Source organism: Siniperca chuatsi, linkage group LG24 (assembly GCF_020085105.1).
Source record: "Siniperca chuatsi isolate FFG_IHB_CAS linkage group LG24, ASM2008510v1, whole genome shotgun sequence".
Taxonomy (NCBI): domain Eukaryota; kingdom Metazoa; phylum Chordata; class Actinopteri; order Centrarchiformes; family Sinipercidae; genus Siniperca; species Siniperca chuatsi.
Window position 1 is genome coordinate 1906690 of NC_058065.1, and position 26620 is coordinate 1933309.

Consider the following 26620-nt stretch of genomic DNA (forward strand, 5'->3'; position numbering starts at 1 on the left):
TTGGTTCTGCTGACGCTGAGCAGCAGGTTGCTCTCTGAGCTCCACCTGCAACATGGTTCATTTCCTCCCAAGTCCGTGAGTCTGGACCTGGTGTACTTTGTATTGAGGAAGGCCTCATGAGCCTGCTTCTCCTGCTGCATGCTGGGAAGTTTCCCTACTCGCCTAACAACGCGAACTCACACAAAACTCCAGTTTGTCGTCTGATATGAAGTTTAACGTGTTGAGTTCAAAGAGTCAGACTGCAGCAGAAATCACTGTTAGAATTACAAAACGTACGTTGAAGAAAAGGATTGTTTCACTTTTGTTTGATAAAACCAGATAACTTTTTTTAACTGACCGACTAAGTTACCATAGTAACCAACACTCAGTTGAAACTCACAAAGCTGCTTTCAAGTGAACATGTCCTCAGCTTCCAGCTCTTTTATCTTCATGTGCTCATTAAACAGCGACTTCATCTCAACTTATTAACAGATATAGTTAATGTTTAACTCTCGCCGCATCTCTCCAGGTGTTTCCTGTTCAAAGTTCAGTTTGACCCTGTCTGAACTTCGTGGCGCAGATAGTTTTCTCCTCTGAAGCTGCAGCTGAAGGTAATGTAACCCGTCTGAAGTGTTTGAGTCGTTAACACAAGCTGTCGGCAGCTTAGTTCCACAGAAACAGCAGAAAGCTGGCGCTCCACGCTTCATTTTAACTCAGTTTAACTGAGTTTAACTGGAAACCCGGGACGAAGGAGGCCAAACAGCCGCCATTAATGTTACAAATCTCCGCCATGTTGTGTCGGTGTCTGGGAGTGTAAGCGGCGGAATAAGAGCAGCAGCAGAGTCAGCGGATCCTCAGCAGCTGGACACAGAGTCGTTATTACTGTGTAGCTCCACTGACTGATGGCTGAAGGCAGCTTTTCCTGCCTGAATCAGCCTGTGGAGGAGGCGGAGACGAGCCGCTGCTCTCCCGCTGTCTGAGCCACTAAATGCGGCCTCGCTCGGCCGGACAGCCGCTGGAGAACAGCTGTTTGTGTCGTTATATTTCCACCACAGGACTGATGTGCAGACAGCAGGAAGGAGCATTCAGAGGGCACAGGAGCTCACAAGCTTTGCTTTTTATTAAACAAATACATTATAAAACTATAATTAATGAATAATCAATTCATTATAAATGATGTCAGTTTGAACTTAAACGTGATCAATAATCAAATCAAAGAGATTTCCTTTAAATGAATGTTGTAATATTTTCTGGAAGGGCTTCATTGAGCCTGCCAGTCTTTTATTTTGGAAGGATCTGTGTGCGCGTGTGACCTCCAGTCGTTGAAAGTAACTGAGTACATTTCAGTACAATCTTGAAGTACTTGTACTTTCCTTGAATATTTCTGCTGCTTTATACTTCTGCTCTGTATCTGCCTATATTTGACTGTTTACTTCACTACGTGTTATTACTTTTCAGATTCAGATTCACTATTAAACATTAAACTTCCTCAAAGTGTATAAAACAGTTCAAAGTGGCTCCACCTCAGCCAGCTACAACACAGAGTTGTAGTTACACATCAGTGACACAATAATAAAGTAATAATATAACAGTGACAGCAGCCGTTCAGATACACTTTGGTCTCAGAGATGAAGTAGAATATTTATTGCTGCCACATTAGTTTGTCTGAAGTTCAGGTTCGCCTCTGTGGACTTTGGGCTCCTTATCAAGGTTGAAGGTTCAGCTTTATTGTCTTTATACAACACAGGATGGCACAATACAATACAGCTGTAGCTCCTCCACACTGCACACACAGAACAGGTCTGAACAAATATTCACAATATTTTAAATGAGAACGAAACGAAACAGAACAAAGTGTATAAAAGTATCACTAAAGGAAGAAATCAAACGGAAACTAAATGAATACGAAGACCAACATAACAGAATAACTCTCAGAAGCAGTTTAATGTACAGAACAGTGTGCGGCCTCCAACATGTAGAGCTGAGGTCCATTACAATCATTTGACACTTTGCGTCAAACGCACTCGGACGAGTTTAATAACAATCATTCAGGCGTAACTGAAGGTTTTAGTTTTGAATTGACTGAATATTAAAGAAACTGAAGCTTCCCGTCAAATTCAATCAGCGTGTCAGTGAAGGTAAATCTGCACTTCACTGCAGCTTCATGACGCCATCTAGTGGCCTGATAGTAGAAGTCCAGCAGCTGATGGCAGCTTCCTCTGCCTCACTGCTGTCTGACTGCATTCAGCTGACACTGATATGAAACAGAAAGTAACAGCCAATCACTGGAGGAGCAGCTGATCTTCTTACAGGAGAAATGATGGAAAGGAGGATTTCAGTTGATGTGCAGATGAAGGATTTGTGTTTCCTCTCCAGATCAAAGTGTGTGTGAGCTGATGTGGATGTGAGTTCAGCAGCATGAATCAGTGTGAGGACAGAGAGGAGGGAGCCCCTCCCTCTAAAACCAGTCTGTGTGGGGAACATGGCAGCCAGACCAGAGCTCAGAGGTGAGATGAGGATCTCTAACTGTCCATGACTCTTCTCCATGTCAGAGCTCAGCACTCAGATCACTGCACCATCATTATTCACACTCAAAGCTCTGTGTGTGTTGTGTTCAAGGCCAGAGCAGCAGAGACCAGACTCTGCTGGACCTGGACCTGGACCTGAGTCTGAACCTGGACCTGAGCCCAGCTGTGTGTCCTTCAGGAGCGACCGGTCAAATGATCGCTTCATTGATTTTAAACGACTACAACTCTCTGGGGCAAAGAGGTAATCTGTTAATAACGCTAACATATTACTGATTCATGTATCGATACAAGAATTTAAAACTTCAAAACAAAACTAGTATAAAGAACGACACTCGCTTTCGATACCGCGGCAAAAATAAGCAAAAGTCCTAGGCACGCAAAATAGGTAATATATATATTACCTATTATATATAATAGATCATTGTTTCCTTTTTTTTAATTAACAACCTGCACACAGTGCTGGTACAGAAACGTCACTGAACCAACACATTCGTAATAATGTTAACAGTAATTAACATTAGGAATAAAGTAGATGTATTTATCATTTTTACAACACAGGGTTGTACGAGATTTGCTTTATTATTTCTATTCGTGAATATTTTCCCTAACTTGTAGGCCGACACATTGTTTATGTCATATTAGTTCTTTGTTTCTCTAATGTTGCTTCAGTTGTAAACACAGTAGGTACAGCGGTCTCTGTGGGTTTCCCCTTATAAATACATACAGTGGACAGTTAGGAGAAGCAGACAGGACCAGCACGGGAGCTAAGCAACGGATTTTAGCCCCCTAAAAGAAGGCCCACCTAAATAAATATCAGTTTAAGTGTACGCTGTATTTAGAATATTTTCACCGCCTTACCTTGCCGTCAGACAGCCCTTTCCTACGGGAACCTGAAGCCTTAGATCCATCTATGCTCTCTTCAAAGCCACCAGACTCCATTGACAAAAACAGTTATTTTACCTCGCAGAAAAAAAGAGAGTGAATATTGGACTTAGATTCATCAGGTGACACAAACACGATTCCAAATGAATGATCACATTTGCTTGTGTGATTGTTATTCTATTATTATTATTATTATTATTCTATATTCTCTGACCTTTTACATAATTGTTTTACAATACTTTAATGTCAGAGGAAACCATCTGATTCAATTTTATAATCAACACTTCAGCTCAAAGGGACCTTTAGCTCATGTTTGTCTCTGTGTGGACAGACATAACGTGAGATAATTCTTCATGATTCCTCCACAGAGTCGACCAGGAGAGCTCAGAGGTTCCCAGTGGTCAGTCTGCCCAGCAGCATCAAACACACCTGGACTCCATATTTATGGTCTGTACATGTACAGCAACTACTTTTACATCTATTCTGGTCACAATAATCTCCACGCTGCACTTTTTAGACCAGTGGATTGTCAGTCTGTCCAACATGGATCTGATGTTTGGTTCCATGATTTTAGTTTGATTGTTTCATTCACATAATATTCTGTTCCAGCTGCTGGAGGAGAACATTGTCACTTTTGTGAAGAACGAGCTGAAGAAGATGCAGAAGGTTCTGAGTTCAGATTACCCAGAATGCTTAGAGAGTCAGAGGGAATATGAGGAGGTGTTGGTCGGTGAGGAGGAAGAGCAGAGGAGGAGCACAGAGTCATTTCTGAAGATCACACTGCACTTCCTGAGGAGAATGAAGCAGGAGGAGCTGGCTGACTGTCTGCAGAGCAGTAAGAGGATTTCTCTAAAGATTCAACATGTTGGATAAATGGGCCATTTACTGATGTCTCAAGAGATGGAGGGAAATATAATTGATCTGATTTTTTTGTGTGTTCATTCAGGAAGTCATTCTGGAGTTTGTCAGCGTAAACTTAAATCTAACCTGAAGCAGAAGTTCCAGTGTGTGTTTGAGGGGATCGCTAAAGCAGGAAACCCAACCCTTCTGAACCAGATCTACACAGAGCTCTACATCACAGAGGGAGGGACTGCAGAGGTCAACGATGAACATGAGATCAGACAGATTGAAACAGCATCCAGGAAACCAGACGGACCAGAAACAACAATCAGACAAGAAGACATCTTTAAACCCTCACCTGGAAGAGATGAACCAATCAGAACGGTGATGACAAAGGGAGTGGCTGGCATTGGGAAAACAGTCCTAACACAGAAGTTCACTCTGGACTGGGCTGAAGACAAAGCCAACCAGGACATACACTTCACATTTCCATTCACTTTCAGAGAGCTGAATGTGCTGAAAGAGGAAAAGTACAGCTTGGTGGAACTTGTTCATCACTTCTTTACTGAAACCAAAGAAGCAGGAATCTGCAGGTTTGAAGAGTTCCAGGTTGTGTTCATCTTTGACGGTCTGGATGAGTGTCGACTTCCTCTGGACTTCCAGAGGAATGAGGTCCTGACTGATGTTACAAAGTCCACCTCAGTGGATGTGCTGCTGACAAACCTCATCAGGGGGAACCTGCTTCCCTCTGCTCGCCTCTGGATAACCACACGACCTGCAGCAGCCAATCAGATCCCTCCTGGGTGTGTTGACATGGTGACAGAGGTCAGAGGGTTCACTGAGCCACAGAAGGAGGAGTACTTCAGGAAGAGATTCAGAGATGAGGAGCAGGCCAGCAGAATCATCTCCCACATCAAGAAATCACGAAGCCTCCACATCATGTGCCACATCCCAGTCTTCTGCTGGATCACTGCTACAGTTCTGGAGGAGGTGTTGAAGACCAGAGAGGGAGGAGAGCTGCCCAAGACCCTGACTGAGATGTACATCCACTTCCTGGTGGTTCAGTCCAAACTGAAGATCATCAAGTATGATGGAGGAGCTGAGACAGATCCACACTGGAATAAAAAGAGCAGGAAGATGATTAAGTCTCTGGGAAAACTGGCTTTTGAGCAGCTGCAGAAAGGCAACCTGATCTTCTATGAATCAGACCTGACAGAGTTTGGCATCGATATCAGAGCAGCCTCAGTGTACTCAGGAGTGTTTACACAGATCTTTAGAGAGGAGAGAGGGCTGTACCAGAACAAGGTGTTCTGTTTCGTCCATCTGAGCGTTCAGGAGTTTCTGGCTGCTCTTCATGTCCATCTGACCTTCATCAACTCTTGTGTCAATCTGCTGTCAGAAGACCAAAAGAGCTCCTGGTGGTCTAAAACAAGAAAACAAAGACCTGCAATGACACAGTTCTACCTGTGTGTTGTGGACCAGGCCTTACAGAGTCCAAATGGACACTTGGATTTGTTCCTCCGCTTCCTCCTGGGACTTTCACTGCAGACCAATCAGACTCTCCTACGAGGCCTGCTCACACAGACAGGAAGTGGCTCAAAAACCAATCAGGTAATGGTTAAGTACATCAAGAAGAAGATCAAAGAGACTCCCTCTGCAGAGAAAAGCATCAATCTGTTCCACTGTCTGAATGAACTGAATGATCGTTCTCTAGTGGATCAGATCCAACAGTCCCTGAGTTCAGGAAGACTCTCCACAGATGAACTGTCTCCTGCTCAGTGGTCAGCTCTGGTCTTCATCTTACTGTCATCAGGAAAAGATCTGGACGTGTTTGACCTGAAGAAATACTCTGCTTCAGAGGAGGCTCTTCTGAGGCTGCTGCCAGTGGTCAAAGCCTCCAACAAAGCTCTGTAAGTAGACACATAGTGGGATTTATTCATGAACAGGAGAAAGAAATTAAAAACTACTTACTCGTTTCCTTACTGTTGTCTCTCCAGACTGAGTGGCTGTAACCTCTCAGAGAGAAGCTGTGAAGCTCTGTCCTCAGTTCTCAGCTCCCAGTCCTCTAGTCTGGGAGAGCTGGACCTGAGTAACAACAACCTGCAGGATTCAGGAGTGAAGCTGCTGACAGCTGGACTGGAGAGTCCACATTGTAAACTGGAAACTCTCAGGTCAGATTAAGTCAGAGTTTGTCTAATTATTTAAGTTATTTCTCAAAATTTCAAGCTCCACTTAATTTCACAGAGCTGCTAGCATGGCTGTAGAATAACATTTAGATCACAATGTCATGGTTACTGTATAAATCCCTGATTCAGTCACTGTATTTATTTATTCATTTATTTGGAGAGTCTCCTCTTGTATCTGTCGGACGCAGCAGGACCCTCAGATGATCTGCCATGTGTGTTGTTTTGTGTGTTTGCAGGCTGTCAGGCTGTCTGATCACAGAGGAAGGCTGTGCTTCTCTGGCCTCAGCTCTGAGCTCCAACCCCTCCCATCTGAGAGAGCTGGACCTGAGCTACAATCATCCAGGAGACTCAGGAGTGAAGCTGCTGTCTGCTGGACTGAAGGATCCATACTGGAGACTGGACACTCTCAGGTATGAAGAGGTCTGCTGCAGCCACAGACAGTCAGTCTGATAGAAGAGGTCTTTTTGGTTAAAGGTGGATATGAGAGTTATATGAACAATGACCTTTTTCCTTTGCTCACAACAGAGAGAGGTCCAGGACATGGTTATAATAGTAATAATAATAATAATAATAATAATAATAATAATATCTTTATTTGCAGAGCACTTTCCACATATATATTAATTCATATTACAAAGTCCGTCACAAAGGCAGCAAAAGAAAACACACAAGTCATAAAACCATCTGGTTGTTAGAAAAAACAAGAAAAACATCTTTAACTAAGTAAAAGACAGCTTGTGAGGGCAGGAAAGGTTCAGTATAAATGTGGTTGCTCTTTAAGCAGCGTTCAGCGTTCATGCAGGCCAAGTCCTGGACCAGATGCTGCTGCTGGATGCAGCGCAGGTTGTTGAGGTGGTGTTGGCGATCCCAGGTGGAGCAGGTGGGCTGAGTTCCACTGTTTTTACAGGCTGCATGTTTGTCACAGCAGATTTAAACTGAGAGGAGTTTTCCCCAAACATCCAGCACATGCAGCAAGTGAGACAGAAGTGATCCTGTTTCTGCTGTCAGAAAGAGGTTTTCTGACATGCGGTTTCTTCAGAAAGAGGTTTTCTGACACTCGTTGGAGGGAAACAGTCTGGGAGTCTCTGTCACCTGGTTTATGGCAGAGGTCTGGAACCAAGGAGGGCTGTTGAAGTGGGACTCTTAATGGAGACGGGACGATCCAAAAAGAGGTTTGTGTGTGTGATCAGATGTCGTCCTCCTCTTTCACACACACCAACATCCTGTGGGTCACTCTCAGTGTCTGAGGAGAGAGGCAGAGGTGAAGAGGAGCAGGGGGGGCAGGGAGGAGCAGGGGGGGCAGGGAGAAGCAGGCCGGAGGCACAGATTGTGTAGATGTGTATGAGAGTAATGTAATGTCCATGTCTGCGTGCTGAAAGAGGACGTGCTGGTCTGACCCCCCTCCTCCTTTCAGGGTGGAGCCCGGTGGAGTCCGATGGCTGAGACCAGGTCTGAGGAAGTGTAAGTGTGTTTTTACTTTGATTCATGAAAACAAAGCAGCACACATTCAGCCATCTTCAAACTGTGACATCACTCATTCACGTCTCTGATGTCGTCATCAAACAGATGATAGATTAATAACTGCAGCTGTGTTGTGTCTCGTTCTCTCCATCAGATTCCTGTGAACTCACACTCGACACAAACACAGTGAACAGAAAGATCAAACTGTCTGACGACAACAGGAAGGCGACACGTGTGATGGAGGAGGATCAGCCATATCCTGATCATCCAGACAGGTTTGACTGCTGGCCTCAGCTGCTGTGTAGAAATGGTCTGACTGGTCGCTGTTACTGGGAGGTCGAGTGGAGAGGAGATGTTGATATATCAGTGAGTTACAGAGGAATCAGAAGGAGAGGACGCAGTGAAGACTGTGTGTTTGGAGAGAATGATCAGTCCTGGAGTCTTTTCTGCTGTGATGATGATAGTTACGCTGTCTGGCACAATAACAGAGAAACACCCATCTCCTCCTCCTCCTCCTCCTCCTCCTCCTCCTCCTCCTCTCCTCCCTCCTCTCTCTGTCTCAACAGAGCAGCAGTGTATGTGGACTGTCCTGCTGGCACTCTGTCCTTCTACAGAGTCTCCTCTGACACACTGATCCACCTCCACACCTTCAACACCACATTCACTGAACCTCTTTATCCTGGCTTTGGGTTCTTGGTCCTGGTCTGGTTCCTCAGTGTCTCTGTGTTCTCTGTAGGAGGGAGAGTCTCCTCCTGTTAGAGAAACACATCAGTTGAGTCTGTACAGGATCACAGCTACAGAAATCTTTCAGGTTATTGTCATAAATTCATCAATGAACTCAAAGTGATTTTCAAAGCTTCTCCATCTAACAGCTGTAAATAAAGCCCAACATTTTCATGCTCACGGTTGTTTTCTTGGATTAACGACATTTAAAAAGGAAGAAGTCACATTTGGCATCATCATGAAAACTGAGCTGATCCTAAAGACTGTTATTATATTTGGTCAATTATTTTCACTTTCCTTTCATTCCTGAAGCTCATGAAGAAGAAAAGATTGTTAAATATGACCATTAATCTTCTCTCTGGAAACGTCTAGTATTTATTTCTGTAATTTGGTTTCACAGGGGAGATTTGTTCCTACAGTGACTCAGCTTCCAGCTCAGGACCAACGTTTTCATCCAGAGAACAATAAAGTTTAAGTTCTAGTGCGTCTGCAGAAATCACTGAACTGTCAGTGAAGTTTGGAACAGCAATATAAACTCTTCCAAAGACAGAAACCTCTACTTTTAATGATTCAAAGGTTTCAGATGTTATATGGAGTTAAACCTTCAGTTTGGTATTAACCTTCTAACAGTACTACTTTATTTAGATTCTGTCTCCTCCCTGGCATTATGTTCATACAGTTTGCTTTAAAGTGGAAATGAATGGGAGCTGTCTGTGCCTCCTGCTAAATGTTTGTTAAAGTTGTATGTATTTGAAAAATAGAGCTAAAACTTACAAAAACACTGGTTTGGTCCTTTAAGTTTGATACTTAATTGCTGCACGTGTTGAAAGAAAATGAACACGAAAGAGTTGAATGTATCTAAACAAACCTAAAGTCTATTTTTCTACACAGCAGAATCATTTTCAGATGTAAGGCACAAAACAAAAAGACACGAGGGAGGAAGATACATACTTCATGTCACTTAGTGATGCAGAAACTGTTGAACGTGCTTTTATCTCCTCACGATTACTGTAACATCCTGTTCACTAATGGATGGAAACTAAGGGGGACAGAGCTTTTGCCATCAGGGCCCCGAGGCTCTGGAACAACCTGCCCGAAGACATCAGGCTGTCTGAGTCAGAGTCTTCGTTTAAGTCTCGTCTCAAAACACATTTTTATCTGAAAGCAGATCCTGATTTTACCTGAACTGTTTATTTTTGTATTTTATTTCTTTATATTTCTCTTGTTGTTTGTACTTTGTTTTGATAAGTGCTCTATGAATAAAGTTTTATTATTATTATTAGCATGCTGGGCAGTAGGTGAGGGATGAGTGCGCAGGATGTCGGGTTGAAAGTGTGTGGACGTTTCAGTTCTGGGCTCCAAACTGATTATTGGAGGTTCAGGTTTGAAGGCCTGAAATCCCAACACCTGATGATGTAGTATTTCTGCCATGTAGCCTATCCCTTCCTCCCATACATGCTGTTATTACTGTACCTAAAATGTACTAGAATTATTGCCCCCTGTAAGATATATGGACTTTTAAAGTCTGTATTTTTAGTATTATGCAAATTGACTTTATATTGGTTATTCAATATTGTTAATTGATTTGGTGTGTTTAAGGCTATAAGACCAAATGGGTTTTTTTCATTAAGTAAAAACTACAAATAAGAGAATGATGCCTTTAAATGTTACGTACATTGTCACGATGTTCTTGTTGGTCCTAATTTTTAGTTATGTACACAATCAAAGAGTGGATTGCCATATTAACTGAACACATTGCCAAATATTGAATATATTTAAATAACTGAATAACTTTGAAGGATGTTTTTTCAAATTTGACAACATGAAGCAGATGTTTGTCTGTGTTTCCTGATGGGTGAAGTAACAAAATGTCCCAATAAATCTGTTCTATGATGTTTAGTCAGAGCTGAACTTGACAAAAAGATGCGTACTGGATGAGAATTGCATCCCCCGCCTTTAATTTAAAGAGGTATGTCCTTTGTAGGTTTACTGCGTGGATGGTCTAAACCAGGACGGAGCTGACTTTTTATTTAAAAAGATTTCAAATAAAACAGATGAAAACAGCAGCTGAGAGGCGTTGCTCAGATGGAATAATAGATGCATTAGATGAGCGTAAAGGAACTGAACTGTTGCTTTTTCGGTGAAACTCGTCTAGAGACTATAGACACTAACGACACATTGCTGTTGAAATATGTTTGAAATAGCAAGCATGCTGTCATTACTCACACTGCGCTGCCGTTTCCGCCTCTCTCAGCCCTCCTCAACATTTCCACTGTGGACCCCTTTTTACCTGTAAACGATGAAGAGCAGCAAGTCCAGCAAGTTACGCTCATACGCCGCAAAGCAAGACGTTTTGACTTTCTCACAAACATCTTGCTCACTGAAAGTCTTCACTCCCACTTGTTGCCTCAGAAAGGTAAGGGGGCCGGTGACGGCTCGAACCCTTCGTTGAACAGTTGCTGCGACTGGAACAATACTGCTGCACAGCTGGACTCGGAGCTCCACCTGGCTAAGAAAGCAAATGTTTCTATTTCACATCTGAAATATCAACCGGTGCATCACCGGTGTGTGTGAGTGTGTGTGTGAGAGTGTGCGTGTGTGTGTGTGTGAGTGTTTTGTGTGTGTGTGTGTGTGTGTGTGTGAGTGTGTGTGAGTGTGTGTGTGTGTGTGTGTGTGTGAGTGTGTATGTGTGTGTGTGTGTGTGAGTGTGTGTGTGTGTGTGTGTGTGTGTGTGAGTGTGTGTGTGTGTGAGTGTGTGTGTGTGTGTGTGTGTGTGTGTGTGTGTGTGTGTGTGTGTGTGTGTGTGTGTGTGTGTGTGTGTGTGTGTGTGTTGTGTGTGTGTTGTGTGTGTGTGTGTGTGTGTGTGTGTGTGTGTGTGTGTGTGTGTGTGTGTGTGTGAGTGTGTGTGTGTGTGTGTGTGTGAGTGTGTGTGTGTGTGTGTGTGTGTGAGTGTGTGTGTGTGTGTGAGAGTGTGTGTGTGAGTGTGTGTGTGAGTGTTAGTGTGTGTGTGAGTGTGTGAGTGTGTGTGTGTGTGAGTGTGTGTGTGTGTGTGTGTGTGTGTGTGTGTGTGTGTGTGTGTGTGTGTGTGTGTGTGTGTGTGTGTGTGTGTGTGTGTGTGTGTGTGTGTGTGTGTGTGTGTGTGTGCCCTTTTTTATAGTGTTTTTCTGGGCAAATGAAAAAGGGATCCTGGAATTTGTCTTTCCTGTTTCCTGTTTATATTCTGCCAGTTTGAATGTCCTTTCTGAGCCAGGCACATGGACCACCTCTGAGCAGTCTGGACACAAAAGGACGTGAGGTCCTTCGTGCACGTCCTTGTTAAATGTTCTCATTTTGTGTGCAGCTTGTTTCAGTAGATCAGGTGCTGCTACCTCCGGGTCTGCAAATAACGGGAGTGTTTTCCCTCTTAGAGGTTTTAAATCGGCTCCATCAGTTTCATGCGGCACCATCAGTCCTACATTTATCTAGTAAAATAACAAAGATATATAATGAATGTATACATAGGTACAATAAATACACACATACACACAAATACATATAGAGCATTGCAAACTTGTATAGGACGGTCAGTACAACTTACCTGGACGTGTTTTCTTTCTTTAGGCTTAAATCTTCCTTTTGGCCCAAAGTTAAAAGACTGCCGTTCTTTTGACTTCGAGCTTCTGTACTCCATGAACTGTTTGTATGGTGGGCATGGCTGTTCTGCTGAAATGGACAGACTTCTGTTTCAAAACAGAAAGTTATAAGCCGCTCAAAAAATCATTATTAGCATTACTGATTTTTATTCACATGGCCTCAGATAGCTAGCGTTTAGCTACACTAAAAAAATAGCAAATAACAACTTACTTTGCTTAGCACTGTCCGGCTGTCGAGACGTCCCCGGTGTTTCCGTCTGGTCCGCGTCCTTTAGAAACTCCAAACACCGACCACACGTAAAGCAAAACCGCGTTAAGCTGCTCATGTGTTTGCCACAAAACGGGCAAAACATCCCTCGGCCGCAGTCCATGTTCGGTCACCATAAACTTTATTTACGCCATTAACTCCACAACCACAACACGAATTTACCGCGTCACTTCCGGTGTGTGGTACATTCCCTCTCCGTGAAGAATCTGTCATTGTAAATTTGTTTCGGGACTGGTAAAAGTGTTTTGCATCTTGTTAATATGTTTTCCAAAATGTAAATTTGTCTCGAGCTTTGTAAAATTGTTTCACACTTTGTAATGTTGTTTTGCACTTCCCGGCCACCGTACCTTTGGGATGAACTGGAACGCCGACTGTGATCCAGACCTGATCACCGACATCAGTGCTGGACCTCACTGATGCTCTGGAGTCTGAATGGGAGCGAATACCTGCAGCAGGTTCAACATCTGCTGGAAAGACTGAAACCAGAAGAGTGGACATGATGTCATAGTCACATGTTACTCTGTCAGCTGTCCACATACTTTTGGCCATATAGTGTATCACAGCCTGACAAACCTGCTCTCTTTACATTTAGTGAATGTGCCCTTAAAGGTTTTGTGCGGCCTACACCTTTATGAAAATGTTCAGATTGTTGAATTCTTCCAGTCCAGCAGAGGGCAGCATCATCCCACTGATGAAGAGGAAGGCGAGTTGGAGGCTGCATGGACAACAAGGTTAGAGTCATCAGACTGTTAACACTCCAACATTGTTATCACTCATCTAAACACTACACTGATCTCACTCTCTGAAAACAAGACAAACCTTTGAAGGTCGACGTCAAGAGGAACACAGCGGTTCTGAGTAGTTATGGGGGAAACGAAGCTTTCTGAAGCACAGAATCACTGTGAAGCAGTTGTGTTGAAAGTGTTTCCGTTAGGATTTGCAGATTTGTACCCAGAAGCAGACTCAGAGACAAACCGTGATAAAAGGGGCAGTTATTGTAAAGGGCAGTGGGGAATGGAGATGGAGAGGGTTGAGGGATCCGAGGGAGTCGGAGTGGCAGTGGCTGAGGGAGACTGAGGCAGGCTGACGGGTGGATGAATCCATTGTGGCTTGCTGGAGACGGCGTGGAGTGTCTGGTGAGAGCAGGCAGGCAGGTGAGCCTGGTCTGAAGCACAAAGGCCGACTGAATTAGGCAGAGGTAAATCAAACAGGGACATCACTAAGCTTGCAACACGAGGAGGCCAGAGAGGTAAACTATTGTATTTTGCCTGCTCCCTTGTGAACTGTTTGCCACCTTGGACTCACTCCCCTGCTTCCACCACTGCCAGCCGGTAACCTATCTGCCTTTTGTCTGTTCATTACCTGTCTGCCTACCGGTCTGCCTGTACTTACCTGCATACCACCACCCAATAAACACTGTAGTCATCCGGCTACTTCACCCTGATACCGCTTCCTGATAATCTGCTTTTGGGTCCACATACCACTACACAGCACATACGACAATTTTGGACTAAAGTGAAACATAAAAGGAAAAATCCTTCACTTTTACTCCCACTGGCAAACTGCAGAATAAAATCTGTCTTAAATGTCAAAGAGCTGCAGAGGTTCGTCTGAGATGTTGCAGTACAGAATGAGAACAGTTCAGTTTGAGCCTTTTATTTGCATTTGATTTAAACAAACAGGAAGTAACACCACTTAGTGCTTTTGAATTAATCAGCGGTACAATCAATAAGAATAAAGCTTGTCTAGATTTGGTTTTCATGCATCTTTATTTTTCACGCGTGCTGTTTCTACTTAATAATAACAACCTTCATTTAAAAACTGCATTTTGTGTTTACTTGTGTTATCTTTGACTAATATTTACATTTGTTTGATGATCTGAAACATTTAAGTGTGACAAACATGCAAAAACATAAGTAATCAGGAAGGAGGCAAACACTTTTGCATACCACTGTACTTTACTGCAGTACTTTATACTACATATACTTTATTACACTACTTTATACTACATATACTTTACTGCAGTACTTTATACTACATGTACTTTACTGCAGTACTTTATACTACATGTACTTTACTGCAGTACATTATACTACATACACTTTACTGTAGTACTTTATACTACATGTACTTCATCACATAAAACAGTTTTAGGGCTAATGTGTAGTGGTGGAGTATTAAATGTAGTATTTAGGTCGTCATCGTCGATCTGCCTTTAGTTCTCTACAGCAGAGCTTCTTCAGACTGTCTGACACCACGGCGCCCCTCCATGCTGCAGGTTCAGGCTCCATCGCTGTGCAGATTCACACAGAAACATTCAGCTCAGAAGAAACAATGAAGAAAAGTTAAGGACGCTGGTTGGTTAAATGCATTTCTTTTGTTCTGTTCAAAAAGTAAAATGAGCAACACTTTAAGAAACCAGATCTGATTCTTTCACCTTCATGGATTCGGGATGTTTGTGTTTTATGAGTAAAAGATAAAGTTTGATGTGTGGTTCAGCTGCTGACTTTGATCACATGTGGCTTAAAGTAAAGCTTCGTGTTTAACAGCCGCGCTGCCTCTGTGGACTTTGGGCTCCTCGTCAGGGTTCAGCTTTATTGTCTTTTTACAACACAGTGAAACAAAAGCGGTCTTTTAGTTTCCTCTGGGCTCTGCAGCTCATCTCAGCGACATCGCTGACGCTCTGTAAGGTGGAACCACTGATGTTCTGGGTGGTTTTAATCACCCGCTGCAGAGTCCTCTGGTCCTGGACCGTCCACATCTCACGCCAGTTCTGCCCCTCTGTTTCTGTCTCCAGCCCCTTCTCACTTCCCCAGGCCCACCAAGCATTTCTGAGGAACTCTGCAGACCTGCCATCCATCAACCAGATGCCCCAGACTGTCCTCCTGACTCCTACATCCAACTGCTCCTCATTCCCAGGTACCCCCACAGTGTTGAACCTGAACCTGATCCTTAACCTGAACCTGTACTTGCTGCCTGCACTTTGTTCCTGTTCACCTGTTGGATTGTCAGTTGCTTCTGTTTGGACTCTGCTGCCCCCAGTAAGCTTTTGTATCTTCATTTTCCCAACAAGTCCCTGAACTGGGACCTGGTTTACCACGACAGGTTCTCTGTGATGCTGATTCCAGGAGCCTGAAAGTGTCCACCTGCTCCACCTCAGCTCCACTGATGGAGACAGTGGGAGTCTTGTTGCTCCTAAAATCTCCGTCAGCTGCTTGGTTCTGCTGATGCTGAGCAGCAGGTTGCAGGTTCATTTCCTCCCGAGTCCGTAAGTCTGAACCTGGTGCACTTGTCTTGAGGAAGGCCTCCTGAGTCTGTTTCTCCTGCTGCATGCTGGGAAGCTTCCCTACTCGCCTAACAACGTGAACTCACACAAAACTGATATGAAGTTTAACGTGTTGAGTTCAGAGTCAGACTGCAGCAGAAATCACTGCTTTTAGTCTCTTTAGGAAAAATCTACATTGAAGAAAAGGACTGTTTCACTTTTCTTTGATAAAACCAGATTACTTTTTTTAACTGACCGACTAAGTTACCATAGTAACCAACACTCAGTTGAAACTCACAAAGCTGCTTTCAAATGAGCATGTCCTCTGCTTCCAGCTCTTTTATCTTCATGTGCTCATTAAACAGCGACTTCATCTCAACTTATTAACAGATATAGTTCATGTTTAACAGTCACGCGCCTCTCTGGGTGTTTCCTGTTCAAAGTTTACTTTCACTTTCTCTGAACGTCGTGGCGCAGATAGTTTTCTCCTCTGAAGCTGCAGCTGAAGGTAATGTAACCCGTCTGAAGTGTTTGACTCGTTAACACAAGCTGTCGGCAGCTTAGTTCCACAGAAACAGCAGAAAGCTGCCGCTCGACGCTTCATTTTAACTCAGTTTAACTGAGTTTAACTGGAAACCCGGGACGAAGGAGGCCAAACAGCCGCCATTAATGTTACAAATCTCCGCCATGTTGTGTCGGTGTCTGGGAGTGTAAGCGGCGGAATAAGAGCAGCAGCAGAGTCAGCGGATCCTCAGCAGCTGGACACAGAGTCGTTATTACTGTGTAGCTCCACTGACTGATGGCTGAAGGCAGCTTTTCCTGCCTGAATCAGCCTGTGGAGGAGGCGGAGACGAGCCGCTGCTCTCCCGCTGTCTGAGCCACTAAATGCGGCCTCGCTCGGCCGGACAGCCGCTGGAGAACAGCTGTTTGTGTCGTTATATTTCCACCACAGGACTGATGTGCAGACAGCAGGAAGGAGCATTCAGAGGGCAGAGGAGCTCACAAGCTTTGCTTTGATTAAACAAATACATTATGAAACTATAATTAATGAATAATCAATTCATTATAAATGATGTCAGTTTATACTTAAACGCGATCAATAATCAAATCAAAGAGATTTCCTTTAAATGAATGTTGTAATATTTTCTGGAAGGGCTTTATTGAGCCTGCCAGTCTTTTATTTTGGAAGGATCTGTGTGCGCGTGTGACCTCCAGTCGTTGAAAGTAACTGAGTACATTTCAGTACAATCTTGAAGTACTTGTACTTTCCTTGAATATTTCTGCTGCTTTATAGTTCTGCTCTGTATCTGCCTATATTTGACTGTTTACTTCACTACGTGTTGTTACTTTTCAGATTCACTATTAAACATTAAACTTCCTCAAAGTGTATAAAACAGTTCAAAGTGGCTCCACCTCAGCCAGCTACAACACAGAGTTCTAGTTACACATCAGTGACACAATAATAAAGTAATAATATAACAGTGACAGCAGCCGTTCAGATACACTTTGGTCTCAGAGATGAAGTAGAATATTTGTTGCTGCCACATTAGTTTGTCTGACGTTCAGGTTCACCTCTGTGGACTTTGGGCTCCTTATCGAGGTTGAAGGTTCAGCTTTATTGTCTTCATACAACACAGGATGGCACAATACAATACAGCTGTAGCTCCTCCACACTAGACACAGAACAGGTCTGAACAAATATTCACAATATTTTAAATGAGAACGAAACGAAACAGAACAAAGTATATAAAAGTATCACTAAAGGAAGAAATCAAACGGAAACTAAATGAATACGAAGAGCAACGTAACAGAATAACTCCCAGAAGCAGTTTAATGTACAGAACAGTGTGCGGCCTCCAACATGTAGAGCTGAGGTCCATTACAATCATTTGGGCGACACTTTGCGTCAAACGCACTCGGACAAGTTTAATAACAATCATTCAGGCGTAACTGAAAGTTTTAGTTTTGAACTGACTGAATATTAAAGAAACTGAAGCTTCCCGTCAAATTCAATCAGCGTGTCGGTGAAGGTAAATCTGCACTTCACTGCAGCTTCATGACGCCATCTAGTGGCCTGATAGTAGAAGTCCAGCAGCTGATGGCAGCTTCCTCTGCCTCACTGCTGTCTGACTGCATTCAGCTGACACTGATATGAAACAGAAAGTAACAGCCAATCACTGGAGGAGCAGCTGATCTTCTTACAGGAGAAATGATGGAAAGGAGGATTTCAGTTGATGTGCAGATAAAGGATTTGTGTTTCCTCTCCAGATCAAAGTGTGTGTGAGCTGATGTGGATGTGAGTTCAGCAGCATGAATCAGTGTGAGGACAGAGAGGAGGGCCCCTCCTCTAAAACCAGTCTGTGTGGGGAACATGGCAGCCAGACCAGAGCTCAGAGGTGAGATGAGGATCTCTAACTGTCCATGACTCTTCTCCATGTCAGAGCTCAGCACTCAGATCACTGCACCATCATTATTCACACTCAAAGCTCTGTGTGTGTGTTGTGTTCAAGGCCAGAGCAGCAGAGACCAGACTCTGCTGGAACTGGACTTGGACCTGAGTCTGGACCTGGACCTGGACCCAGCTGTGTGTCCTTCAAGAGTGACCAGTCAGTGGGTTGCTTCATTAATTTTAAAGGACGACGACCCTCTGCTGCAAAGAGGTAATCTCTTAAAACATTAAAATATTACTGATTCATGTTTTAACTGTTATTTATCCAGAGAAATTTTATTAAACCTGTTTGTTTATTTTCAGCATCGTTCTTCTTCACATACATTTATATTCTCACACGTGAAAGCTGCCCAGTATAACCAGTATAACCAGTCTTCAGCTCTTGACTTCAGTTTAACATTGGAACTGCTTTGGTCTAATATTTTATAGGAAAATGAAGCGATGATACACAGACTGAAATCATTCAGCTTCATGTTTTATTGAACTTTGGTGTGTTGATCCTTTTCTTGCTGATAGCTGCTAGTTTCTCCAGCAGCTTCTGAGTCTGAAGACTAAAAAGTGAATTTCCATCCCTGGTGGTCTTCCTCTCTGTCCAACAGGATCTCTGGGAGACCAGCTTCTTATGGACCTGAACCTGGACCTGAACCTGGACCTGGACCCAGCTGTGTGTCCTTCAAGAGTGACCGGTCAAAGGGTGCTCTCATTAATTTTAAAGAACAGCCCTCTGCTGGAAAGAGGTAAACTGTTAAAACGTTAAAATATCACTGATTCATGTTTTAACTGTTATTTATCCAGAGAAGTTTTATTAAACCTGTTTGTTTATTTTCAGCATCGTTATTCTTCACATACATTTATATTCTCCGTGTGAAAGCTGTCCAGTATAACCAGTATAACCACTGTCTTCAGCTCTTTACTTCAGTTTAACATTTTTTCTCACCACACACGTTCTGACTGTTGTCTTTCACCGACTGCAGGAGAATAAAACAGTGATTTTAATGAGGCTAAAAGATGCTAGCTGCTAACGAAGGCTAACCCTGATTCCACTGAGTTCCTCCATCAATCAAAATGTTCTAGTTTTCAGAGGAGACAATATTCACCTCTACCAAAGCTCAAACATGTGTTGATTGTTCGATCCAATTTCCTGAGAATGGTTTGGTCTGTGCGGATCAGAAACTGTGTTTATGTGTTTCTACACACGAACACGTGTGTAAAGTGAAGTCCATGTAAAAGAAACAACCATACCAGCTTCAATGAACAACACTAAACAGTACCTGTTTGCTTACCTGTAGCCCAGAGAAGTACGTTCTAGCTTTCATTTGACACACAGTTCAGTGTGAAATCACCCTCAGCTTTGGTTTGATCCAGTATTCTCTGGTTTTCTCTTTGGTGTTCCTGTTTCACTCACTTCACCTGCTACAAGTTTATTGTGACTCACTACCAATTTGAACAGGACAGATAGCATCCAGTTAGCTTGTGTGAGCTACGCGTTGATGTCCACAGTATTATGGGGGTCAATGAGAGCTGGACGGACTAAACCAGACAAGCTGGTGAACCAATGCAGTAAATTGAAAGCTGCACAGAAATGCAGACATGACTGTTGATTCACAGTGGGATCAGCAGTATGACCAACATTGTAATGTCAGGGGAAACCATCTGATTCAATGTTGTAATCAACAAACACAACTCAGAGGACCTTTATCTTGTGTTTGTCTCCGTGTGGACGGACATAATGTGAGCTAATTCTTCATGATTCCTCCACAGAGTCGACCAGGAGAGCTCAGAGGTTCCCAGTGGTCAGTCTGCCCAGCAGCATCAAACGCACCTGGACTCCATATTTATGGTCTGTACATGTACAACAACTACTTTTACATCTATTCTGTTCACAATAATCTCCATGCTGCACTTTTCAGACCAGTGGATTGTCAGTCTGTCCAACATGGATCTGATGTTTGGTTCCATGATTTTAGTTTGATTGTGTCATTCATATAATATTCTGTTCCAGCTGCTGGAGGAGAACATTGTCACTTTTGTGAAGAACGAGCTGAAGAAGATGCAGAAGGTTCTGAGATCAGATTACCCAGAATGCTTAGAGAGTCAGATGGAGGATGAGGAGGTGTTGGACGCTGAGGAGGAAGAGCAGAGGAGGAGCAGCAGAGAGGCATTTCTGAAGATCACACTGCACTTCCTGAGGAGAATGAAGCAGGAGGAGCTGGCTGACTGTCTGGAGAGCGGTAAGAGGATTTCTCTAAAGTTTTAACATGCTGGATAAATGGGACATTTACTGATGTCTCAAGAGATGGAGGGAAAATGTGTTTTCGATATGCATTCTTTAGGGGAATTAAATTGTCACATTTTATTTATAAATCACCTGATCTTCTTTGTTGTGTTTTCATTCAGGAAGTCAATCTGCAGTTTGTCAGCGTAAACTTAAATCTAACCTGAAGGAGAAGTTCCAGTGTGTGTTTGAGGGGATCGCTAAAGCAGGAAACCCAACCCTTCTGAACCAGATCTACACAGAGCTCTACATCACAGAGGGAGGGACTGCAGAGGTCAATGATGAACATGAGGTCAGACAGATTGAAACAGCATCCAGGAAACCAGACAGACCAGAAACAACAATCAGACAAGAAGACATCTTTAAACCCTCACCTGGAAGAGATGAACCAATCAGAACGGTGATGACAAAGGGAGTGGCTGGCATTGGGAAAACAGTCCTAACACAGAAGTTCACTCTGGACTGGGCTGAAGACAAAGCCAACCAGGACATACACTTCACATTTCCATTCACTTTCAGAGAGCTGAATGTGCTGAAAGAGAAAAAGTACAGCTTGGTGGAACTTGTTCATCACTTCTTTACTGAAACCAAAGAAGCAGGAATCTGCAGGTTTGAAGAGTTCCAGGTTGTGTTCATCTTAGATGGTCTGGATGAGTGTCGACTTCCTCTGGACTTCCACAACACAAAAATCCTGACTGATGTTACAGAGTCCACCTCAGTGGATGTGCTGCTGACAAACCTCATCAGGGGGAACCTGCTTCCCTCTGCTCGCCTCTGGATAACCACACGACCTGCAGCAGCCAATCAGATCCCTCCTGAGTGTGTTGACATGGTGACAGAGGTCAGAGGGTTCACTGACCCACAGAAGGAGGAGTACTTCAGGAAGAGATTCAGAGATGAGGAGCAGGCCAGCAGAATCATCTCCCACATCAAGACATCACGAAGCCTCCACATCATGTGCCACATCCCAGTCTTCTGCTGGATCACTGCTACAGTTCTGGAGGATGTGTTGAAAACCAGAAAGAGGGGAGAGCTGCCCAAGACCCTGACTGAGATGTACATCCACTTCCTGGTGGTTCAGTCCAAACTGAAGAACATCAAGTATGATGGAGGAGCTGAGACAGATCCACACTGGACTCCAGAGAGCAGGAAGATGATTGAGTCTCTGGGAAAACTGGCTTTTGAGCAGCTGCAGAAAGGCAACCTGATCTTCTATGAATCAGACCTGACAGAGTGTGGCATCGATATCAGAGCAGCCTCAGTGTACTCAGGAGTGTTCACACAGATCTTTAGAGAGGAGAGAGGGCTGTACCAGGACAAGGTGTTCTGTTTCGTCCATCTGAGCGTTCAGGAGTTTCTGGCTGCTCTTCATGTCCATCTGACATTCATCAGCTCTGGTGTCAATCTGATGCCAGAAGAACAATCAACATCCCAGAAGTCTAAAACAAGAAAACATGAATCTGCAGTGACACACGTGTACCAGTGTGCTGTGGACAAGGCCTTACAGAGTCCAAATGGACACTTGGACTTGTTCCTCCGCTTCCTCCTGGGACTTTCACTGCAGACCAATCAGACTCTCCTACGAGGCCTGCTGACACAGAAAGGAAGTGGCTCAAAAGCCAATCCGGTAACAGTCCAGTACATCATGAAGAAGATCGAAGAGACTCCCTCTGCAGAGAAAAGCATCAATCTGTTCCACTGTCTGAATGAACTGAATGATCGTTCTCTAGTGGAGCAGATCCAACAGTCCCTGAGTTCAGGAAGTCTCTCCACAGATAAACTGTCTCCTGCTCAGTGGTCAGCTCTGGTCTTCATCTTACTGTCATCAGAAAAAGATCTGGACGTGTTTGACCTGAAGAAATACTCTGCTTCAGAGGAGGCTCTTCTGAGGCTGCTGCCAGTGGTCAAAGCCTCCAACAAAGCTCTGTAAGTAGATACATAGTGGGGTTTATTCATGATTAAATACGCTGTTATCTTTCAACAGGAGAAAGTTAGTTAAAAACTTTTACTTGTTTCCTTACTGTTGTCTCTCCAGACTGAGTGACTGTAACCTCTCAGAGAGAAGCTGTGAAGCTCTGTCCTCAGTTCTCAGCTCCCAGTCCTCTAGTCTGAGAGAGCTGGACCTGAGTAACAACAACCTGCAGGATTCAGGAGTGAAGCTGCTGTCTGCTGGACTGGAGAGTCCACATTGTAAACTGGAAACTCTCAGGTCAGGATTAATTAACCCATTTAACTGGTGACCATTTTAAATCTGATTTACATTAGTTGATAAACAGCTAACCTGTGTAGGATTGTGTCTGCTAATATGATTCATCAAAGGACTAACTAAACTTCAACAGTAGTTTCTACACTATAGATTCTTTAACATTTAGATCACAATGACGTGGTTACTGTTAACTCCCTGATTCAGTATATTTAGAGACAGTCTCTTCCTGTATCTGATGGACGCTGCAGGACCCTCAGATGATCTGCCATGTGTGTTGTTTTGTGTGTTTGCAGGCTGTCAGGCTGTCTGATCACAGAGGAAGGCTGTGCTTCTCTGGCCTCAGCTCTGAGCTCCAACCCCTCCCATCTGAGAGAGCTGGACCTGAGCTACAATCATCCAGGAGACTCAGGAGTGAAGCTGCTGTCTGCAGGACTGGAGGATCCACACTGGAGACTGGACACTCTCAGGTATGAAGAGGCCTGCTGCAGCCACAGACAGTCAGTCTGATAGAAGAGGTCTTTTTGGTTAAAGGTGGATATGAGAGGTATATGAACACAGCAAAAGAAGACACACAAGTCATAAAACCATCTGGTTTTAGAAGAAAACATAAAAAAACAAGAAAAACATCTCTAACTAAGTAAAAGACAGCTTGTGAAACATCAAATCCTGCATCAACTCTTCAAACGCTCGTTTCCAGGAAAGGTTCAGTATAAATGTAATTGCTCTTTAAGCAGCGTTCAGCGTTCATGCAGGCCAAGTCCTGGACCAGATGCTGCTGCTGGATGCAGCGCAGGTTGTTGAGGTGGTGTTGGCGATCCCAGGTGGAGCAGGTGGAGGGCTGAGTTCCACCTGTTTTTACAGATGTTCCTGTACTCACATCTGGACACGTCACGTTTGTCACAGCAGATTTAAATCTGAGAGGAGTTTTCCCCAAACTGTCATTATTTCTGCTTCGAGTGACGTCGAACATGACGTGTGCAGCACAGTGAGACAGAAGTGATCCTGACAGGAATTATTCCTGCTGTAATATACATCACAGATGTCAGTTCAGCACCAGACCACAGTAACATGAACACGCACAAAACATCCAGCACATGAAACGATGCTGTTTCTGTCAGAAAGAGGTTTTCTGACACTCGTGAGGGTTTGGAGGGAAACAGTCTGGGAGTCTCTGTCACCTGGTTTATGGCAGAGGTCTGGAACCAAGGAGGGCTGTTGAAGTGGGACTCTTAATGGAGACGGGACGATCCAAAAAGAGGTTTGTGTGTGTGATCAGATGTCGTCCTCCTCTTTCACACACACCAACATCCTGTGGGTCACTCTCAGTGTCTGAGGAGAGAGGCAGAGGTGAAGAGGAGCAGGGGGGGCAGGGAGAAGCAGGCCGGAGGCACAGATTGTGTAGATGTGTATGAGAGTAATGTAATGTCCATGTCTGCGTGCTGAAAGAGGACGTGCTGGTCTGACCCCCCTCCTCCTTTCAGGGTGGAGCCCGGTGGAGTCCGATGGCTGAGACCAGGTCTGAGGAAGTGTAAGTGTGTTTTTACTTTGATTCATGAAAACAAAGCAGCACACATTCAGCCATCTTCAAACTGTAACATCATTCATTCGATGATGTCGTCATCAAACAGATGATAGATTAATAACTGCAGCTGTGTTGTGTCTCGTTCTCTCCATCAGATTCCTGTGAACTCACACTCGACACAAACACAGTGAACAGAAAGATCAAACTGTCTGACGACAACAGGAAGGCGACACATGTGGAGGAGGATCAGCCATATCCTGATCATCCAGACAGGTTTGTCTGCTGGTCTCAGCTGCTGTGTAGAAATGGTCTGACTGGTCGCTGTTACTGGGAGGTCGAGTGGAGAGGATGGGTTGTTATATCAGTGAGTTACAGAGGAATCAGCAGAAGGAGAGGAAACAGTGAAGACTGTGTGATTTGATGAGGGAATGATCAGTCCTGGAGACTGTCTCTGACTGCTTTGGAGAGAATGATGTCCTGGAGTCTTTTCTGCAGTGGTTACTCTGTCTGGCACAATAACAGACAGAACACCCATCTCCGACTCCTCCTCCTCCTCCTCTGACTCTGACTCTGACTCTGTCTCACAGAGCAGCAGTGTATGTGGACTGTCCTGCTGGCACTCTGTCCTTCTACAGAGTCTCCTCTGACACACTGATCCACCTCCACACCTTCAACACCACATTCACTGAACCTCTTTATCCTGGCTTTGAGGTCTTCTGGTCCTGGTCTGGTTCCTCAGTGTCTCTGTGTTCTCTGTAGGAGGGAGAGTCTCCTCCTGTTAGAGAAACACATCAGTTGAGTCTGTACAGGATCACAGCTACAGAAATCTTTCAGGTTATTGTCATAAATTCATCAATGAACTCAAAGTGATTTTCAAAGCTTCTCCATCTAACAGCTGTAAATAAAGCCCAACATTTTCATGCTCACGGTTGTTTTCTTGGATTAACGACATTTAAAAAGGAAGAAGTCACATTTGGCATCATCATGAAAAATGAGCTGATCCTAAAGACTGTTATTATATTTGGTCAATTATTTTCACTTTCCTTTCATTCCTGAAGCTCACGAAGAAGAAAAGATTGTTAAATATGACCATTAATCTTCTCTCTGGAAACGTCTAGTATTTATTTCTGTAATTTGGTTTCACAGGGGAGATTTGTTCCTACAGTGACTCAGCTTCCAGCTCAGGACCAACGTTTTCATCCAGAGAACAATAAAGTTTAAGTTCTAGTGCGTCTGCAGAAATCACTGAACTGTCAGTGAAGTTTGGAACAGCAATATAAACTCTTTCAAAGACAGAAACCTCTACTTTTAATGATTCAGAGGTTTCAGATGTTATATGGAGTTAAACCTTCAGTTTGGTATTAACCTTCTAACAGTACTACTTTATTTAGATTCTGTCTCCTCCCTGGCATTATGTTCATACAGTTTGCTTTAAAATGGAAATGAATGGGAGCTGTCTGTGCCTCCTGCTAAATGTTTGTTAAAGTTGTATGTATTTGAAAAATAGAGCTAAAACTTACAAAAACACTGGTTTGGTCCTTTAAGTTTGATACTTAATTGCTGCACGTGTTGAAAGAAAATGAACACGAAAGAGTTGAATGTATCTAAACAAACCTAAAGTCTATTTTTCTACACAGCAGAATCATTTTCAGATGTAAGGCACAAAACAAAAAGACACGAGGGAGGAAGATACATACTTCATGTCACTTAGTGATGCAGAAACTGTTGAACGTGCTTTTATCTCCTCACGATTACTGTAACATCCTGTTCACTAATGGATGGAAACTAAGGGGGACAGAGCTTTTGCCATCAGGGCCCCGAGGCTCTGGAACAACCTGCCCGAAGACATCAGGCTGTCTGAGTCAGAGTCTTCGTTTAAGTCTCGTCTCAAAACACATTTTTATCTGAAAGCAGATCCTGATTTTACCTGAACTGTTTATTTTTGTATTTTATTTCTTTATATTTCTCTTGTTGTCTGTGCTTGTTTTGATAAGTGCTCTATGAATAAAGTTTTATTATTATTATTAGCATGCTGGGCAGTAGGTGAGGGATGAGTGCGCAGGATGTCGGGTTGAAAGTGTGTGGACGTTTCAGTTCTGGGCTCCAAACTGATTATTGGAGGTTCAGGTTTGAAGGCCTGAAATCCCAACACCTGATGGTGTAGTATTTCTGCCATGTAGCCTATCCCTTCCTCCCATACATGCTGTTATTACTGTACCTAAAATGTACTAGAATTATTGCCCCCTGTAAGATATATGGACTTTTAAAGTCTGTATTTTTAGTATTATGTAAATTGACTTTATATTGGTTATTCAATATTGTTAATTGATTTGGTGTGTTTAAGACCAAATGGGTTTTTTTCATTAAGTAAAAACTACAAATAAGAGAATGATGCCTTTAAATG

General features: G+C 43.5%; 4 protein-coding genes across 8 annotated transcripts in view; all 4 read left to right on the forward strand.

Annotated features, from left to right (window-relative positions):
• The window catches only part of LOC122871902 (protein NLRC3-like), a 30965-nt gene extending 22186 nt beyond the window's left edge, over positions 1–8779 (forward strand). The window contains exon 13 of the mRNA XM_044187475.1: positions 8733–8779. The gene's annotated coding sequence lies outside the window, so the exon portion shown is untranslated. The remainder of the gene's footprint in view (positions 1–8732) is intronic.
• LOC122871903 (protein NLRC3-like) lies at positions 603–8779 on the forward strand. Of its 2 annotated transcripts, XM_044187478.1 has the most exons (9): positions 603–2486; positions 2599–2748; positions 3758–3836; positions 3999–4224; positions 4336–6139; positions 6227–6400; positions 6652–6825; positions 7830–7876; positions 8031–8779. In XM_044187478.1, exons 1-9 carry the CDS (start codon positions 2398–2400, stop codon positions 8633–8635), a joined length of 3348 nt encoding a protein of 1115 aa, XP_044043413.1. In that variant the 5' UTR covers positions 603–2397; the 3' UTR covers positions 8636–8779. The 2 variants fall into 2 exon arrangements, with proteins under 2 accessions (XP_044043413.1, XP_044043411.1); XM_044187476.1 differs by lacking the exon at positions 6652–6825.
• Positions 8780–16196: 7417 nt separating this feature from the next.
• Positions 16197–26620, forward strand: part of LOC122871898 (protein NLRC3-like) — a 43237-nt gene continuing 32813 nt past the window's right edge. Inside the window, exons 1-2 of one of the 2 annotated variants that reach the window (XM_044187472.1) lie at positions 16197–16272; positions 18033–18160. In XM_044187472.1, coding sequence (XP_044043407.1) covers positions 18075–18160 — 86 coding nt within the window. In that variant the 5' untranslated portion in view covers positions 16197–16272; positions 18033–18074. The remainder of the gene's footprint in view (positions 16273–18032; positions 18161–26620) is intronic. The other variant, XM_044187470.1, reaches the window with a different exon arrangement.
• LOC122871998 (neoverrucotoxin subunit alpha-like) lies at positions 22671–24640 on the forward strand. Of its 3 annotated transcripts, none has more exons than XR_006376964.1 (3): positions 22671–22697; positions 24176–24222; positions 24372–24633. XR_006376964.1 is itself a non-coding variant. In XM_044187660.1 (3 exons), the coding sequence occupies exons 1-3, from the start codon at positions 23927–23929 to the stop codon at positions 24635–24637; spliced, it is 339 nt and encodes a 112-aa protein (XP_044043595.1). In that variant the 5' UTR covers positions 23542–23926; the 3' UTR covers positions 24638–24640. The 3 variants fall into 3 exon arrangements, 1 of the variants encoding a protein (XP_044043595.1); XR_006376963.1 differs by lacking the exon at positions 22671–22697 and adding an exon at positions 23115–23161 and having other exon boundaries at positions 24372–24630; XM_044187660.1 differs by lacking the exon at positions 22671–22697 and adding an exon at positions 23542–23952 and having other exon boundaries at positions 24372–24640.

Coding starts and splice junctions, on each gene's coding strand:
- LOC122871903 (XM_044187478.1), top strand. CDS start 2,398: ATGAATCAGTGTGAGGACAGAGAGGAGGGAGCCCCTCCCTCTAAAACC. Junction 2,749..3,757: donor CAACTCTCTGGGGCAAAGAG/GTAATCTGTTAA, acceptor ATTCCTCCACAG/AGTCGACCAGGAGAGCTCAG. Junction 6,401..6,651: donor TGTAAACTGGAAACTCTCAG/GTCAGATTAAGT, acceptor GTGTGTTTGCAG/GCTGTCAGGCTGTCTGATCA.
- LOC122871998 (XM_044187660.1), top strand. CDS start 23,927: ATGGAGACGGGACGATCCAAAAAGAG. Junction 23,953..24,175: donor ACGGGACGATCCAAAAAGAG/GTTTGTGTGTGT, acceptor TCCTCCTTTCAG/GGTGGAGCCCGGTGGAGTCC. Junction 24,223..24,371: donor GAGACCAGGTCTGAGGAAGT/GTAAGTGTGTTT, acceptor TCTCTCCATCAG/ATTCCTGTGAACTCACACTC.